Source organism: Canis lupus, chromosome 29, assembly GCF_048164855.1.
Source record: "Canis lupus baileyi chromosome 29, mCanLup2.hap1, whole genome shotgun sequence".
Classification (NCBI taxonomy): domain Eukaryota; kingdom Metazoa; phylum Chordata; class Mammalia; order Carnivora; family Canidae; genus Canis; species Canis lupus.
In genome coordinates, this window is record NC_132866.1 from 30410281 (window position 1) to 30427738 (window position 17458).

The following is a 17458-nucleotide window of genomic DNA, read 5'->3' on the forward strand; positions in this document are numbered from 1 at the left end:
TTTTATGGTGAAAATAGTTGTCATTTAATTTAGCTTATGATTTAAAAAGGTAAATACCATTGGTTATTTTACATATATAATCTGGTCTTGGAAAATTTTACACGAAAAGGAGAATCTTCCAATATAAAATTAAAATGTAATCTTGAGCAGTAAAAACAATATGGTTGTTCTGCAGCACCAAAGAAGACAAAACTCCAGATCCAAAAGCCTCAGAGAACTTTGACAAATATGACCCATGAGAGATGTAGGATGACCTAGAATCCAAGTCTTTTAAAACAATCTAAAACGATTGTTTTTCAAGCAATTACAACGCCACAGACACAGTTCTGAGCATTTTACACTGTATTCTCATACAAGTCCTAAGGAGTCTTTATCACTATTATTTTCATTTTCTATTTCACAAATGAGGAAGTGCCCAATTCAGAGAGCACTTGCCTTCTTTTAATAATTAAATATAATCTCGAATTTTTCTATGTGCATGAATCTTCTCCACATCTAGGCAAGTAAGTTCCACAGGGGCAGCGATCACGTCTTTTGTAGCTGCATTCACATTGGTCAGTAAATAAACATATGGGTAAAAGGATTGGCGTGCGCTGTATTTGGAGAATTTGCTCCAATCTTGACACTTTAAGTACAAAGGATCTGAGTAACGACAACAACTCAAATCCTTACAATAAGTGGATGCAGAAGCGTCCTGATCTCACAGTCCTGACGCTCATTAAACCCCAGTTGCCTGGTCCGGCATGTTGCAATTGACAAAGCTGAACCTCAAAAGCCAGATTTGGGTTCTGTCCTTAAACTCCAGGGAGGAGCCAACTCTGAAGGTCCGCGCAGGATCCGAGCCCCTTAAGTGGGTGGTTACTGTTCCTTCGGACCCGGGTTTGGTTTGTTTTTTGCTGACATTTCGGCTAGGCTGCGTCTGGGTGGCGAGACCCCAAGTCTCCGTCAGGTGGCCCAGGTGGGAGCGGGGGTCCAGCCCCGCCCCTCTTCGGGTGTGGGCGGAACTCTGGACGCACTCCGCCCCGCACAAAGATGGCGCAGGGTCCGCGCTGGGCCAATAGGGAGTGGCGTTGCTCCCGGTTGCCGGGGTAACAGCCAATGGGCAGCGGGAATTGCGCCCGGTGCGGCCGCCAGGGATGGCGGCGTCAAGTGGGGCAGGCGCTGGTGGAGGTGGCGGAGAGGCTGGTGGCCGCGGCGAGCCCGGCGGAGCTGTGGTCGCGGCCGCTGGAGCCCCGCGTCGGGGCGTGACCGTCATCCCGAAAGGCGGAGCTCAGGTTGGCCGGCAGCGCAGGAGGGAGGGCGCCCGGAGAGTGCGGTCGGTGAGGAAGACTGAGGACCAGGTCCCCGTCCCAAGATGACTGGGGATCGTGACTCCGTCCAGGATGCGCTGACCAGAGGGCGGGGCCGGTGGGGTGCGGCCCCCGGGCCTCGGGTCTCTGCAGCTGGGGCCGAGGCCGGGGAGAGCCCGCCGTACCCGGCCTGGCTAGCGGGTGGCTGGGGGCTGCGTCCCGCGCGGATGGCAGACCCGCGTGAGCAGACACCTGGCCGGGCGCTGGAGCAGAGCTCGGGCGGAGAGCAGGATCAGTGTTGGGATGCGAGAACGGGATGGGAGGAAATGCTGTTAGTTGGGTCTCGGGCTTTGTTTGGCCTGGGCCCGCCCCTCACACTCCCACACCATGAACCTGATGCCTCAATTAGTGGGTGGTGGCACCCCTGCTGGGTCGTATCTCCAAACTGCTTAGGTATCCGGAGGAGTAACTCGACTTTATTAGAACCCCGTCCGGGCATTTCCTTTTTCATGAAATAGGATAATATCATGGCAGTCCCCATCACCCTCAAGTCTTTTGTAATTTTTTTTTTTTTTTAATTCATGAGAGACAGAGACACAGAGACATAGGCCGAGGGAGAAGAAGGCTCCCTGCGGGGATCCCCTTGCGGGACTCGATTCCAGGACCCCGAGATCACGACCTGAGCCGAAGGCAGACGCTCAACCACTGAGCCACCCAGCCGCTCCTCCTTTGTAAATTTTTAATCTTTTTTCTGGTGTCAGAATTTTCTTCCCACTTTCTCCAATCTAATTGTCCCACAGTCTTCCTAAGTAAGACCCTTATCTATATAAGACTGATGAATCACTGACCTCTGCCTCTGAAACCAGTGATACATTAGATGTTAATTAATTGAATTTAAATAAAATAAACAAAAAAGACCTATATCTAGTAGCAATACTTTTTTTAAAAAAAACTTTTCGAGTTCAAGGAAGATTTACAGTAAAAAGGCTTGTAGTGTTATAAGAAAAGCAGTTATTCCAAGCTAAAAAAAAAAATATTTTTTTAAAAAGAATGTGTGACTTTTCTTCTAGGTTTCTTAGGTTCTAAGTCTAATTTTTGTTCATCAAAGTCTTCCTTTTCTTCTCTTTAGGATTCTAAAAGCCTAAGACTGCTTTCTTTGTAATTAAGAGAACTTTGACAAGAAGGTCATACTCTGGGGAGGCTTTGGAGGAACAATGTAAAGGTATATGTGGGAAAAGCTGGCTGCCTCAAAACAATATTCTTAAAGTGAAAATCTGTTCCTCTTTATGTTAGCTTTGTTGTTGTTGTTGTTGTTTTTAATCCTCTGAATTTGGACACAAAATCCTGTGAATGCATAAATATTTTTTAACAAGTTTGATTTCTAAACTCTGAAAAAAAAAGACAAATGGAATTGAAACAAAAGTTAACATTACTGTCTCCAAGTTCTATTTGGAAATGTCTGGGTCAGGAGAAAATAAAGAGAACTGGGATGTTCAATTCTCTTTGTGCAGACAAATAGTATACTTATTTCACGAACAAAATAGTCATTTTCTTTTAGATAAATGTTTGGATTGATCCTTTGCAACCTATCTATCAAAAGAGCAGAAAGGGTGGGTATCTGCTTAGAAGCATGATTCTCTTTTGGTTTTGTGACTTGATTCCATATATATAGCTGAAGCCTAAACTTCATCAACACTGGCTATACCATATTAAACTAATTTATCTCAATGAGCATGATTTCTTTTGGGGTCATTGGCTTTGTAGCTGACTATTACATAGCATGGCTAATTATAGAAGTCGTAAATGAAAATCCCAACACTGTCCCAGGCTGTGACGGTATCAATTATTTGGACATAGGTAGAAGTTTCTAGTCCAATGTGTTCACCAATGGCCTGAGACCCACAGAGTCCATGTGTATCCTTTTATTTATTTTTTAAACATTTTTAAAGATTATTTATTTATTTATTCATAGAGATGCAGAGAGAGAGAGAGGCAGAGACACAGGCAGAGGGAGAAGCAGGCTCCATGCAAAGAGCCTGAGGTGGGACTCGATCCAGGGTCTCCAGGATCACGCCCTGGGCTGCAGGCGGCGCTAAACCGCTGTGCCACCAGGGCTGCCCCATGTGTATCCTTTTAGTTAGCATTTCCGATTGTGTTCTTGAGAATGGACATCATTTTGACCAGCAGCCGTTGAAGGGAGTTTTCTCTGTCTCCCTAGATAAAAAAAGGAATGGGAACATCCTTTTGAAAAACAAATGAGAGAGGATGGTGGCAGGGTTAGGTGTAGAGATGATGTTCCAGTTACTATAGGCATATAACATATTACCCCAACCTTAACTTAAAACAACATTATGATGTTTGCAAATTCTGTGAGTCAGGAATTTGTAGAGGGCATCATGGAGATGACTACACTCTTCTGCATGATACTTTAGATGGGATGCCCACACAGTGGCTAGGAGCTAGAATCATCTGAAGGCTCCTTTGCCCACAGCTGGTGCCTAGGCTGGGCTGATTCAAGGATGAGAACTGCCAACTGGAGCACCAACACGTGGCTCTTTGTGGCTCAGCTTCCGCACAGCATGGCAACCTCAGAGGATAGACTTCTTCTAGGGTGGCTCAGGTCTCCCAAGTGCAAGTGTACCAGTGGGCAAGAGGGAAGATGCATCACCTTTTCTGGCCTGACCTCAGAACATGCCATCTCTTCCACCATGTTCTATTGGTTGAAGCAATCACAAGCCTGCCCAGATTCAAAGAAGAGGAGTTAGAGTCCCCCTTTTGATGGAGCAGTGGCAAGGTCAAATTCTAGAACACGTAATACAGGGGATACTAATGCAAATGTCTTTGGAAAATACAATATGCCACAGTTGGTAATTAGAGGAAGATCTTTTCAGTTTCATTGGCATCTTTAAAAAATTTAGGTTATATTCCCTCAGAGCTCATAGCATGCCAAAAGGGTGGCTACGTTTATAGTTTGAGAGGCTGGCTAGTACTTTGTCTAGAGATAGTCTTCAAATTTTTTTAAGACTTTATTTATTTATTCACGAGAGACACAGAGAGAGAGAGAGAGAGGCACAGGCACAGGCACAGGCAGAGGGAGAAGCAGGCTCCATGCAGGGAGCCCAACATGGGACTCGATCCCGGGTCTCCAGGATCAGGCCCTGGGCTGAAGGCGGCACTAAACCGCGGAGTCACCCGGGCTGCCCTAGAGATAGTCTTCAGACTGGAGAACTGCTGTTACCTTTTTCTCAGGGACCTTCTGGTGGTCCCTGTGAAACAAATGGGTTGCTGCTATTTGGAAGTTTCACGTAGCCTTGAGAACCAGTAAACAAACCCTGGAGCCTGCTGCCCCTGGGCCCTGGATCCCGGGCAATCAGATTGACCCCTCATCTGGTACTGCAATAACTCCTTACAGACCTCTGAGTGAAGACAAGGTAACAGCTGCCAGACATCGGAAGGAAATGCCTTTATCTTATCATCTCCCTGCATAAAGTGTGATTTTGCGTATATGTTTCAGAATGGCTATTTAGTTATGAGATTTATTTTCAGATACGGCCTTTAAGATTCTGACTTGTTAAAAAAAAAAAAAAAGATTCTGACTGTTTTGAAGGAATAAAATATTTCAGATTTGCTCCAGAGGCTGACTTTGAGTACGCTGACTTCATTAGTTCTGGGAAGAGCTGAAGACATCCTATAGTTATCAAAGCCTATCTGGACTGGAAAGAGTTTTCCTCTGCAGTTTCGATGGAAAATTGCTTCTTTTCTTCTCATTAATGTTGTATTTGCAGTGGAGTCATGCTGACTTCTACCCCAGGCACTCCGATGCTGGGCTGACAGCAAGAGGCTTGAGGCTGAAATTGGATGCCAACCTTTTGGAACATTGGTGGAACAGAGATGGCACACCAGGTCCCAGTGTCACCAATCAGAGAAAATAGCCCCAGAGGTTTCCAAGGGCTTTAAGACATAAAGAAAATGATCCCTACATGAGGATATCTTCCACTGTGTGAGAGAACCTGGGTATAGAGCTCCCGAGTAGCAACAGTGAGAAAATCCCTGGTGGAGCTGTGGCAGGGGTTCCCAGACATCACTGGAAGAGCATCCAAAACTGGCCTCATTGTGGGGTAGAAACGGATGTTGCTCCCTGTTTGGGTGAGAGCAGGGATTCTCTCCTGAGAAGGGATTCTCGGAACTCATCTGTTCTCATAGGTGGGATGAAACAGGAGCTTGGAGACAGGGCCAGGGCTCAGAAAATATGACTGAGCCCTGCTCTGTTAAGCCCAACTGTTTGCATGTCAGATCATTGGGCTTATGGCATCTGTATTCAAAAGCATTGTGACATAGGCCAAAATTAAAACATCCCATGAGGTGGTGATAAAAAACAAGACCAGTGGCAATTATAGTTTACCTTCTCCCACCTTAGAATTTACCTCTGGCAAAATTGCTGAGTTTTTTTTCCCAAATGTTATTTGAATTACGTTGGTAGCATTTTTATACCGAGACTTTATTTTTTAATTTTTTATTTTTAAAAAAAATTTTTTTTTTTTTTAATTTATGATAGTCACACAGAGAGAGAGAGAGGCAGAGACACAGGCAGAGGGAGAAGCAGGTTCCATGCACCGGGAGCCTGACGTGGGATTCGATCCTGGGTCTCCAGGATCGCACCCTGGGCCAAAGACAGGCGCTAAACCGCTGCGCCACCCAGGGATCCCTATACCAAGACTTTAGAGAAATTTCCATTACAGTAAGTGAATGTGTGAGTTTAGGTGTCTTATGTTTGAAGGAGGAAAAGAATGACATTTAATGGATAGGGCCCTGTGGTATTCTAGTTACTTTCACATGTCTTATTTAATCCATGCCAATTCTCTGAGGTAGGTATCTTTTCTCCACTTTATAGAGGAGGAGACTGAGGTTTAGAGGCATTTAAGTAACCTTCCCAAGGTTACACAGTGCACTGGGATGAGAACCCAGCGTTGGTGCTCCCCGACCCACACAGGACTTGAAGGAAGCTTGCTGTTGGCACCAGGCCTGGAGGGATTTAAAAACTCACTCCTGTTTGGCCCTCCAGGCCTGCCCCCCATGCTCTGAAGAAGAGATGCACTTGTTCTGTCTAGCTTAATCAGATGCTTGAGGGTTAGACTCTAGGTTCATTATTAATACCAGAGGACCGGGCAGCCCCGGTGGCGCAGCGGTTTAGCGCTGCCTGCAGCCTGGGGTGTGATCCTGGAGACCCGGGATTGAGTCCCACATCGGACTTCCTGCATGGAGCCTGCTTCTCTCTCTGCCTGTGTCTCTGCCTCTCTCTCGCTCTCTCTGAATGAATAAATAAATAAATCTTAAAAAAAAAATACCAGAGGACCTTTCAGTGGTGATTTATAGGTCAGAGAATTTTCACACATAGTGTATCTGTTTATTGGAGTAATAGTAGCCATACTTCCAAGTGTGTAGCCGTCTAACATTGTGCTTGTTAAAACTGCAGATTCCCAGGCTCTAACATACAGAATCTGATTCAGTATATCCAGGTTTGGGCCTAGGACTCTGCAGTGTCACAGTCACTTGGAAATACGTTGTATTGCTTAAGTCTGGAAAAGACGAGGTGAGTAAACAAACCTAGGAAAATTAAAAAGAACTAGGGATTGCACTTTTAAAAATATGTCAAATGCTTCTGTTCATCTCTGTATTTAATGATATTTTAGGTATCTTAATGTCCTTAAAGGATATCTTTGAATACAAGTATTCTTTTACTGCAAACCTGAAGCCATACCTAGCCAATCTCCGAATGTTATTGGGTTGTTTGTTTATCTCTGTCATTGTCACTCCTGCCTTCTTCTCCCATGACACTGTTATCCCCCTTGGTCAGGCCTTATGATCTTGTGCCTGGGCGTATCAGTTAGCTTTTGCTAGATAGTAACACACCATCTCAAAACATAGCAGTTTAAAACAACTACCATGTATTTAGTCCATCATTCTGTGGGTCAGTAGTCTGGACCTGGGCTCAGCAGCAGCTCTGCTGGTCATGCCTGAGCTCACCCATGCATCTGTGGTCAGTTGGTACAGTTCCACATGACCCTTGGCATCAGCCAACTAGCCTGGGCTTGTCCACACGGGGCTAGAACAGTTCGTTCCTAGTGTTGTGAGAGGGCAAGCCCTGTGTACGAGCACTCGCCAAGCCTCTGCTGTATCCCTTTTGCTAATGTTCCATTAGCCCAACCAACTCCTATAACCCACCCGGACCCAGTGGGTGGAGGAATAAACTGCCTGTTAATAGAGGTAGTGCCATGTCCTAACACAAGGGCACGAGCAGAGGGAGAGTAATTTGTGCTCATTTTCACAGTCTCCTGAATGATCACATCTGCCTTGCAAGCTTTTCTGGCTACGGGCTCTTGCCGCTCCAAAGCATCCTGTTTCCTGCTGACCCATTCGTTTTTCCGCAAGCACCCCTTTCAGATTACTTGCCTGTTCAAAAATCCCCAGAGCCTTCGTCTTTCCCCCACCTTATTAGCTGTAAATTCTTCTGCCTAGCTTTCCAAGATCCCCTTAGAGTGGCCTGATCCTAAAAGCAGAGTGTGCAACACGAGAGAGAAAGAATGAGCAGCAGGCAGGGGAGGCCAGGACCCGAGTTCCAGCCCAGCCACTGACTGGCTTTTCACTTCCTTCTCTCCGTCTTTGAAATGATGGAGTTTGGATTTAACTCTGAGAGGCTGGGACACTGGGTGGCTCAGTGGTTGAATGTCTGCCTTTGGCTCTGGACATGATCCCAGATTCCTAGGATCTAGTCCCACATTGGGTTCTTTGCATGGAGCCTACTTCTCCCTCTGCCTGTGTCTCTGCCTCTCTTTCTGTGTCTCATGAATGAATAAATAAAATCTTTAAATCAATCAATCAATCTGAGAGGCTTTTTTTTTCAGATTTCAGAGTTTGGCTGAGTACCTAGATAGACTTATTTCCCATTACTCCTTAAATAAACCTTCAAGTGCAATAAGACCCAACTTAATATTTTCCCACCGACCATCCAGGTTATGTTGCTGTTTGTGCTTCCATTCCTCAGGTTTTCTCCATGGGCAGCCGCCCTTTGCTTTCTTGACTGCTTGCTTTCAGTTGTGCCCATCCCTTGTGGGTTTGTTTTTGTTTTTGTTATTTTAATTTTTATTTATTATTTATTTGAGAGAGATCGAACACACAAGCAGAGGGAGGGACATACAGAGAGGGAGAAGCAGACTCCCCACTGAGCAGGGAGCCCAATGCAGGACTTGATCCCAGGACTCTGGGATCATGACCTGAGCCAAAGGCAGACATTTAACTGACTGAGTCACCCAGGCTCCCCAACCATCCCTTGTCTTTGTACATCTCTACCATCCAGTTTGGCACTTAATTATATTACCTCTCCTATTGTTCAGTATGTCAGCTACTAGTCTTACCAACTAGACTGTAAACTCATTGAAGGAAGAGACCATATTTTATACATCAACTAAATACAGAGTACGTATCAAGCAAATATTTGTAAATTCATCTTCAATTTCTATCTCAGGTCATAGAAAATTGGAATTGGCTGACAACTTTTTTTTTTTTTTTTTTAGATTTTATTTATTTATTTGAGAGAGAGTGAGTCAGGGGAAAGGGCAGAGGGAGAGGGTGAAAGAGAATCCCAAGCAGACCACATTGAGTACAAAGCCCAGTGCAGGGCTCGATCCCAAAACCCTGAGATCACTACCTGAGCTGAAACCAAGAGTCGGAAGCTTAACCAACTGAGTCACTCAGGTGCCCCAGGCTGATAACTTTTAAGTTGGAGGATAAGACTGCTTGAGCCAAGGTGATATGGGGGTGGGGAGGTTGGAGAGGTGGGCATGTTTGTTAAATGTATCCAGGGTAATATATATACTCACTGGGCTAGTTTATAGAATGTTTCTGCAAAATTGCTTTGCAAGCCTTTCCTCCAACCATCCCGTGACTCTGGTTCTCTCCTCTGTTTCCTGCAGTTTTTATCCTTTTCTTCCTTCCATAGCTGTCACCATGACCCTGACAAAAGGTTCCTTCACCTACTCCAGCGGGGAGGAATATCGTGGAGAGTGGAAGGAAGGTAAGAGAATCCCTGGGGGATCAAGTGAGGAACACTTCATTTGGCTGAAGGACAAATGCATCAGGCTAGATAAGCCAACTGCATGAGTCTTCATGTCTAACTCCAGGATTTAACCTGAATAGTGCCTTGCCTTTCTTTGGTTTTAGGATTAAATAAAGGAATTAGAAAACCTCATTGTTTGCCCAGTAAGTTAAGGAAGACCTGGAAATTAGGACAGATACTCAAGGGCAAATGACAGTCATTTCCTTGAATTTTCTGTGACAGCTCCTTGCATTTGGAAGTGTCTATTCACAGGCTTAGTGAAATTCCACAGAGCCTGAGAAACACAGTCTGACCATTTAAGAGCCTCATGGGGCCAGTCCTGGCAAGTCAGGAACTGCCCCGAGGAGCCGTGACTTCCAACAGTTGTGCCAGGGAAGAGTTCAGGCCGTTTCAACATGCACCCCATTCTTTTCACGTTAGATACCTGTAGCTGATGAATTCTTGAGCCCTGAGAGGAGAAACTGGACAGACGGGATGTAACCTTGCCTCCCCAACACCTGCCGTCCCCTCAGATCTGGCCAGTTAGAGGCGCCAGTCTGCTAGGCAGTCTCTATCCCTTAGAGGAACTCCCTTGTACTCTCCTGGAAAGACATGATTGCTCCTCCAGCATCGTGCCATTTTTCTGGTCAGTTCAGTGGATAACAAAGCCTGAATCATTGCCATCAGTCGACTGTTCAGTTTGTCCCCTAGCTTCACGGTGCCATGTGGCACTTTTTTTCTCTCAGAGAGGCAACATATAAGTCAGTGTTGAGAGTTCTCCGGTCCAGATGCCCACTGCATTTGCATTCTTACTCTGCCACTTAACAGCTCTGTGGTCTTAAGGAAGTGATTTAGCTTCTCCTAGCCTTACTTTCTGCATCCGTGAAATGGGAATAATAATAGTACTGTGCCTATCTCTTCATGTCGTGAGGATTAGATAGGATGATAAATACAAAGTGAGAAGGGTGCCTGACACGGAGTAAAGGCACTATGGTAGCTAGTGTTATTTTTTTTTTTAAGATTCTATTTATTTATTCATAGACAGTGAGAGAGGCAGAGACACAGGCAGAGGGAGAAGCAGGAATCATACAGAGAGCCTGATGTGGGACTCGATCCAGGGTCTCCAGATCACGCCCTGGGCTGCAGGCGGCGCTAAACCGCTGCGCCACCGGGGCTGCCCGCTAGTGTTATTTTTAAGTGCTCTCTTGTTCATACGTAGTGAGACCTGCTCCAAATCTGATGCTTGTGACAAGATGGGAAGGTCCTGGAAGCCGGATTTTCCTGGTGCCTGTTCTGGGTAGTAGTTCTCTGCCCTGCTAACATCACTGCTTCTCTCCTTTTGTTTGTGCATGGGGTGACAAAAGACAAGGGAGATTGGGCAAGGAGGATGTTCCTGAAGCTGCCTCTGAACCCTGACAACTGTCTTTTTCTTTGCCTAGGCCGCAGACATGGTTTTGGTCAACTGATGTTTGCAGATGGTGGCACCTACCTGGGTCATTTTGAGAATGGGCTCTTTAATGGCTTCGGGGTACTGACCTTCTCAGATGGCTCAAGGTAAGTATTGGGTCATTCTTTTTTCAGCTTTGATAGTGATAGCTGGTCAGACCTGAGCTTGGCCCAGGCCCTCTGAAAACAGGCGAGAAGTAAGCAGTTCTTTTATTAGTTACTTTATAAATAGATCTAAAATTTGAAATGGCAAGGAGCCGAATGACCTTCCACCCCACTGCCATTCTCTTCTGTTATCTCCTAGGGATTAAGGCCTCATATCACACATGCTCTCTGGCCCTTGTCTGCTGGCTAGGAGTGGGGTGGGTGGGAGCGGGCCAGAACTCTGAAATAAGCAGAATCCACTCCACTCCTTGGCATTAATATGTAAAACTCATTGGTAGCTGCTTCACCACCCTGCTATGTTTCTGCAGGTACGAGGGGGAGTTTGCCCAGGGCAAGTTTAACGGCGTCGGAGTCTTCATTCGACATGACAACATGACATTTGAAGGGGAATTTAAAAATGGCAGAGTAGACGGTTTTGGTAAGTCACCAGCCGGACAGGTGACTGGGGGAAGCATAAGATGGGTGGAAGTACACCTTGTTAGCGTTAATGCTTTCAGGGGTGTCTACCAGTCCTTTGCGATTGTGCCCTAACGGCCACCCATCCATCGAACTTGCCAATTCAGTACTCTGGAGTAGAGCTGCAAGTTTTCCTCCTCCACCGATCCACAGTACCAAGCTGCTTTCTGAGTCACTGATGCCCTTGTCAATACCATGTTTTCTCTGTCCCCCTCAAAGGCCTGCTGACTTTCCCTGATGGTTCTCATGGAATACCCCGCAATGAAGGTCTGTTTGAGAACAACAAGCTGCTGCGGCGTGAGAAGTGCTCGGCGGTCGTCCAGCGAGCCCAGAGTGCCTCCAAGTCAGCCAGAAATCTCACTGCCTGATGGGCGTTGTGCACCAGCTGACAAGCACTGGGCAAAGCCATGGCCCCGTCACTCACTCGAGGTGTATAAATGAACCAGATGTGAGTGGAGATGAGAATCCCCACAGAGCAGAAGCCTTGAGATGTGCCCCATCACCTGCGAGGCAGGGATTCAATCAGACAGTCATGAGGACTCTGGCCCCACCTTGGTGGCCCACAGCAGGGTCACCAGTTCTGTCTCTGCTTCTCTCGCTGGTTCGTATTCTCTGTCCCTAACGCCTCAGGTTGACCAGTGCAGACCTGCTTCTACTTGATCTCCTGCCAAGGGACACAGGATCTCTTCATTCTGCCTGTATTTGGGGCAGATGATCCTAGCCCCAATTAGGGCTAGTGCTTTGTGTTACCCTGGAGAAACAGAAAGATGGGGGTGGCTTAGACAGCTCAGCAGTCCTAGGAAAGTCAAAGCCAGTGCTTTTCCATGTGTCACCCCCTTGTTTGCTGCTGGTTGGCTTCATGGCCCTAGGCCTTCCACTTCTCCCACCAGGTTGGTATTTGTGTCTGCTTAGTTCCCCTGTGAAGGGTTCGGTAAGAGTGCTGTTTCCCTCTCCTGTGACTGTACAAGCTGTCTTCCTTACCTGAGTTCCAGCAGCTAGTCTGTGCCCCATTTGTGCCTCTCTCCTTCCTTAGACACAGGACAGGATCCCTTTTGGGGATAGTCAAGAAACTGTTTTGAGGAGTCATCTCATCACATGTATTTATTCCTTACTCCAGGGCAGAGGGCAGACATTTCTGGGCCACATCAGGCTCTACCATGGAGTGACTGAATCCTTAGGGATGGCTTTGGCTGACACAGCCCCTTCCCAGTGGATCAGTAGGCCAGACCCACCTCCACCCCTTGGAGTTTGGGGAGAACTGGACCTATACTAGGATTGCAGTGAACCAAAAGAGAATTTGGCTCCTTACATTTGGTTCACTGTTAACTCTTCCACCACAAGGCTGACCATCAGGCCTGGAGGTCAGATCTTGATGGATGGGATCCCTACATAGTTCATCACGGAGGCCTCCAGTTCTCCTGTGACCCAGACATGCCCACTCCACTCCCAGCCCCCCATCCTCACACTGAATGTCTCCTCAATAGCAGATTGTGGTGGAAATTATAGCCGTGTGCCTCTATTTATTCTCTGAGTTGTACTGTAGAAACATGTTTATTAGGAATAAACAAAATCACCAGAACTGCCTATATTTAGTTTCTTTACTCTTGCTCTGCATCCTTGTGAATCAACCCATTTGCTGTTTCTAAAAAGTTCATCACAGATGGTGGCTTGGAACTGACACCGCACACTTTACTGCATAGTACCTAATTCTCAAAACCTTTGCAAGGTAGGAGCTTTTTTTTTTTAATCTGACAGGCTCAGGTTGCCCAAACTAGGAAGTGGCAGAGCTGGGTGGGATTTGTTTCCCAGTTTTTCTGATTCCAAATCACTTTCTACTGTACTTTTCTTGCCCTGAGCATCAAGAGTGCCCACACCCTGAGACCACAGTTATTGTCATACCTGCTGGGTTACCCTGGGCAAGTCTACTCCTGCCTGGGTTTCCCTTTCTCTGCAACAATACCTCCCTGACTGGGCTAATGTGTGATGGTCACTTGCCACGCTAACCCCTTTACATGCATGATCTTATGTAGCCCTGAGAGAAGGGAACTGGTATTATCCCCAAATTACAGATCAGATCAGGTACTTAAGTAGCTGCCCAAGGCCCTGCAGATCCTAAGGAGCAGGTCTAAGAACTTAAACCATGCCTGCTTATTTTAAGTAGACGGCCAATTTCAGTTGAAGATTGATACTTTTTAGAGTCTCTCCTCTAGGCTTTGTTCTAAACAAGGATCTCTTTACCTTTCTTTTTAGCCAGAGCAATTTTTAAAAAAAGATTTTATTTATTCATGAGAGACACACAGAGAGGCAGATACATAGGCCGAAGGAGGTCCCCTCCCTATGGGGATCCTGATGTAGGACTCGATCCCAAGACCCCAGGATCACAACCTGAGCCAAAGGTAGACACTCAACCACTAAGCCACCCAGGTACCCATACCCAGAGGAGTGATTTTTTTAAAAAAGTCATCTCTGGTTTACTGCTATACTAGTCAAGTATCACTGGAAAAGGTTAAACATTTTTGGAGAGAGCAGCCTTTTTGACAGTGTTTCCAAGCATCTCAGATGCACCTTTTTGCCTCCTACCACTCACTCAAAACTTCCACATGCCTTTCCCTTAGACCACCACTGATCTAATACCTAGATGTTAGGGCTTCTCTGAGAGCTGGGAAAAAGCACACCTTGAAAGGAAGGTCCCCCAGGGACCCCCAGGAAGGTCCTTGACATCTAGGCCAGAGAACTAAGACCTGCATGGCAGTGCGGTGTTAGTTTGTACGTGGCCACACTGTTTTCACTTATTCAACTTTATTGTAAGAGCAAAGGATTATTTTTCACAACAAAAGCACAGTGCCTAAGACAAGAGGATGGCTAGGTCTCAGACCAAGTTTCCTTCCCTACTGTTTGCAACCTAGGTTGGCTAGAAGTTTCTGAGAATGTAACATCCACCAGGTGTCATTATTCACCAACTCTGGCAAGCTCCATGGCTGTCCCAGGGAGCTCCAAGGCTGAGATCAAGGCTAGAGATGAGAATATGAGATGATCAAAATGGATTGAGGAAAGGACACTGTGTCTGGAAGGCAGCTTGGGGGCCTTTTGAAAAGGCCAGTGACACATTTCTGATTAGGTTTCTGAACCCACCACATTCCCCTGGAAGGAGTCAGGTTCTTAGGAACAGCCCTGGCTCCCTGCTGCACTGTGTACTGGGCTCAGGTGTGTACCCCCAAGCCTAAGCGGTCATCCCATCAGTAAAAAAGATACCCTTACTTGTGTCCAGCTGCCCCCCTGCTCTTTCCATCTGGCTCCTAATCACGTGTCCTGGGGCACGGGAAAGCACAGTAGAGGGACACGCAATTGCTCCTTCCCAGACTGAAGGTCTCTAAAGAGCCGAAGTTTAGGATACAAATGCCAGCAATCATGGGGCTATAAGAATAGGAAATGGGTGTGCATGGCAGAGCCTGGGAAAGGCTACCTGGAGGACTGAAGCAGGGAAATCGGCCTTGAACCCTCATACTCCCATGTGGCTCTTCAGCTGCAGGTATAAGGCAGGAAGATGAGACGGGCTCAGGCCAGGTGCGTCCTTGCCTCACCCTCAGAGCCAGCCGTTACTGGTGAAATCCATACGCAGCGCCTCCTCATCCATGGGGCTTAGCTCCTGCAAGGGGGCACGGCAGGGGCCTCCGTAGTAGCCAAACCAGTCCATGGTTTTCTTCAGCCCCGGGATCCCGAAGCGCCGGGTCACCTGTGAAGCAGGGTCTGTTAGGAGAAACTGGGGAATCCCTGCACACGCATGTCTGGGATGCAGACGTGTCTCTCTTAGAACGTTAGGCTTCCTCCCCCCTCCCCTCGTAATGTAATTTCACCAAGTTGGTGACACTAGAGTATATTGGAAATGCAGATCAAGAGACCAGAAGGCGGGTCAGCAGAAAAGAACACAATGCCGACAATTCAAATTTAGGAAGGAAATCACTGCCTGGGTTTCTCAAAGAAAAATCCACCCCACTGGGGAGAAAAGCGGCATTTGGCCATCAGGCTGGGACTTGAGAAGCTAGCAGTGCTGTGGGTCTGGGTGCTAGACCATCACAGGTCTGCAGCCCAGTTCCCAGGAACATAGGGCCAGGGCACACCAGGCTGGGGACGTCAGGAAGGGGGAAGGTGTGCAAGACCCTCAGGCATAGCCCAGACCTCTACTGGCCCTGCAGCAGAGACCCCCACCCACCCTAAGCTCCTCCCTGACCCCAACTCTGAAAAAACGATGCATCAGCTATCCTGAGAAGTTCCACTTTGTAATCTTATGTCACCAACTTACTACATACATCTGAGCAAGTTCTCTAGTCTAAAATATGAGGGGACTGGACAACATAACTAAAGTGCTTTCCATTGTAAGGGGGCACCTAACACTCTTGTCAGAACTTAACATCATGCATGAGGACTTATAGAAAATGAAGCATCAAGTTTCTTTGCCTTTGGCATAGCTGATCAGAAGTGTTAGATGAGTCTTTGACTACCTCAAAAAAAGAAATGTAATCCTTAAGTTTTATTTGGAGGGGAGGTAAAACCTTAGAAGTTGGGTTTCACAAAGGGTAAAATAACAAGAGAGGTTGCTTGGGGTAAAAAAGTTAAGAACCACTGATGAATGATTGACTAATAAGTATTTACCACTAGAGGCCAGGGAATTTTTTCTTGAAATGAGTGATACGCCACCTTCCTCCTAGGCCTGGCCCCAGCTGTGATGTTCTAATACCTGGGCTTTTCACCCAAAACCTGAGTAGGGTGGGAAAGACCTAGGGGACAGGATGGAGAGGCACAAGAAGTACCTAGAGAAAAAGGCTTCTTCCACCACAAGTGTGTAGGATCTCTGAGTTGCCCCCTCCTCAGACCCATAGAAATAATTGAATGCTTTGGTGGTAAAGAACATGGAATATCCTAAATATAGCCAGGGCAGGACCTGGCTGGGTGGGAAGGCAGAGGAAGGACATTGTGTTCAAGCAGGACAGAGCAACAGAGTGACATCAAGCTGCTCCTGGGGTGGCTGAGCCTACAGCCCAGGCAGCAGAAAGGTGTTCCAGGCATTCCTGAGTGTGTGCCCAGAGTTGGCACAGGAGGACCAGAGTGAAGAGTAAGGCAGGATGGCATGTGGAAAGCCAGGATGGCAGCAAGCATCTTCTCTTCCCAAGGGGAAGCCACAGCTTCATCTGTAAAATGAGGAGATGACAACACCTACCCCATGTCACAAGAATCAAATGAGAAAAACACCACTGTAAGACCAGACCCTGGGGCGCCTGGGTGGCTCAGATGGTTAAGCGTCTGCCTTGAGATCAGATCATGATCCCGAGGCCCTGGAATTGAGTCCCACATAGTACTCCCTACTCAGTGGGGAGTCTGTTTCTCCCTCTCCCTCTGCCCCTCCCCCTGTTTGTGTTCTCTCTGTCTCTATCTCTCAAATGAATTTTTAAAAATCTTAAAAAAAAAAAAAAAAAAAAAGACTAGACCCCTAAGAAAGCTCCTCTACCACGTCCTGGTGGTATGCAGGTTCTGGGACCTTCTCTCTGCAGGTGAGTGGGCATAGACAGCAGAGGTGCCACCCCAGTGGAATGTGCAGTACATACCAGACAGTCTGTGCCCAGCTGAATGGCCCTCATTTCTGCAGTTCTTGCATCCTATTAATAGAGCACTCTACCCCAGGAAAGCCTTCACATCCAGGAGACTTGTGCTTGCCTCCTTAGCTGTACTTTCTCAAAATCTCAGTTTATTTTTCCCTTTGAGGTAAAGATATAAGCTGTGAGGGAGCTCTAGAGCCCACCTACCACTTTACCCAAACAAAATATTGCTGCTTAGCCTGGGACTCTCACCTCTGATGCAAAACTTACAGGGATGCCCCCCAAAAAATCAGTCAACAAGGTAAGTAATATTTAGTGCCATATTTCTTTTAAAAATCAAAATCAATGCAAAAAAATCCATGATGAGCAAAGTGTCGATGTTTTAAATAAAGACAGGGTCCAAAAGAACCATGCCCTGC

The 17458-nt window shown here is 46.7% G+C and overlaps 2 protein-coding genes across 18 annotated transcripts in view; one reads left to right on the forward strand and one right to left on the reverse strand.

Moving 5' to 3' along the window:
- Positions 1 to 13027, forward strand: MORN4 (MORN repeat containing 4). Of its 16 annotated transcripts, none has more exons than XM_072805813.1 (7): positions 1 to 1274; positions 1882 to 2020; positions 2419 to 2511; positions 9260 to 9360; positions 10821 to 10935; positions 11301 to 11410; positions 11668 to 13027. In XM_072805813.1, the coding sequence occupies exons 4-7, from the start codon at positions 9294 to 9296 to the stop codon at positions 11814 to 11816; spliced, it is 441 nt and encodes a 146-aa protein (XP_072661914.1). In that variant the 5' UTR covers positions 1 to 1274; positions 1882 to 2020; positions 2419 to 2511; positions 9260 to 9293; the 3' UTR covers positions 11817 to 13027. The 16 variants fall into 16 exon arrangements, with proteins under 16 accessions (XP_072661914.1, XP_072661913.1, XP_072661922.1 ...); XM_072805812.1 differs by lacking the exon at positions 1882 to 2020 and adding an exon at positions 6763 to 6879; XM_072805821.1 differs by lacking the exon at positions 1882 to 2020 and adding an exon at positions 6763 to 6879 and having other exon boundaries at positions 9286 to 9360.
- HOGA1 (4-hydroxy-2-oxoglutarate aldolase 1) overlaps positions 11667 to 17458 on the reverse strand; it is a 26221-nt gene continuing 20429 nt past the window's right edge. Inside the window, exon 7 of one of the 2 annotated variants that reach the window (XM_072805804.1) lies at positions 11667 to 12199. In XM_072805804.1, coding sequence (XP_072661905.1) covers positions 12182 to 12199 — 18 coding nt within the window. In that variant the 3' untranslated portion in view covers positions 11667 to 12181. Of the gene's footprint in view, positions 12200 to 13705; positions 15182 to 17458 lie in introns of those variants that run through there. The other variant, XM_072805803.1, reaches the window with a different exon arrangement.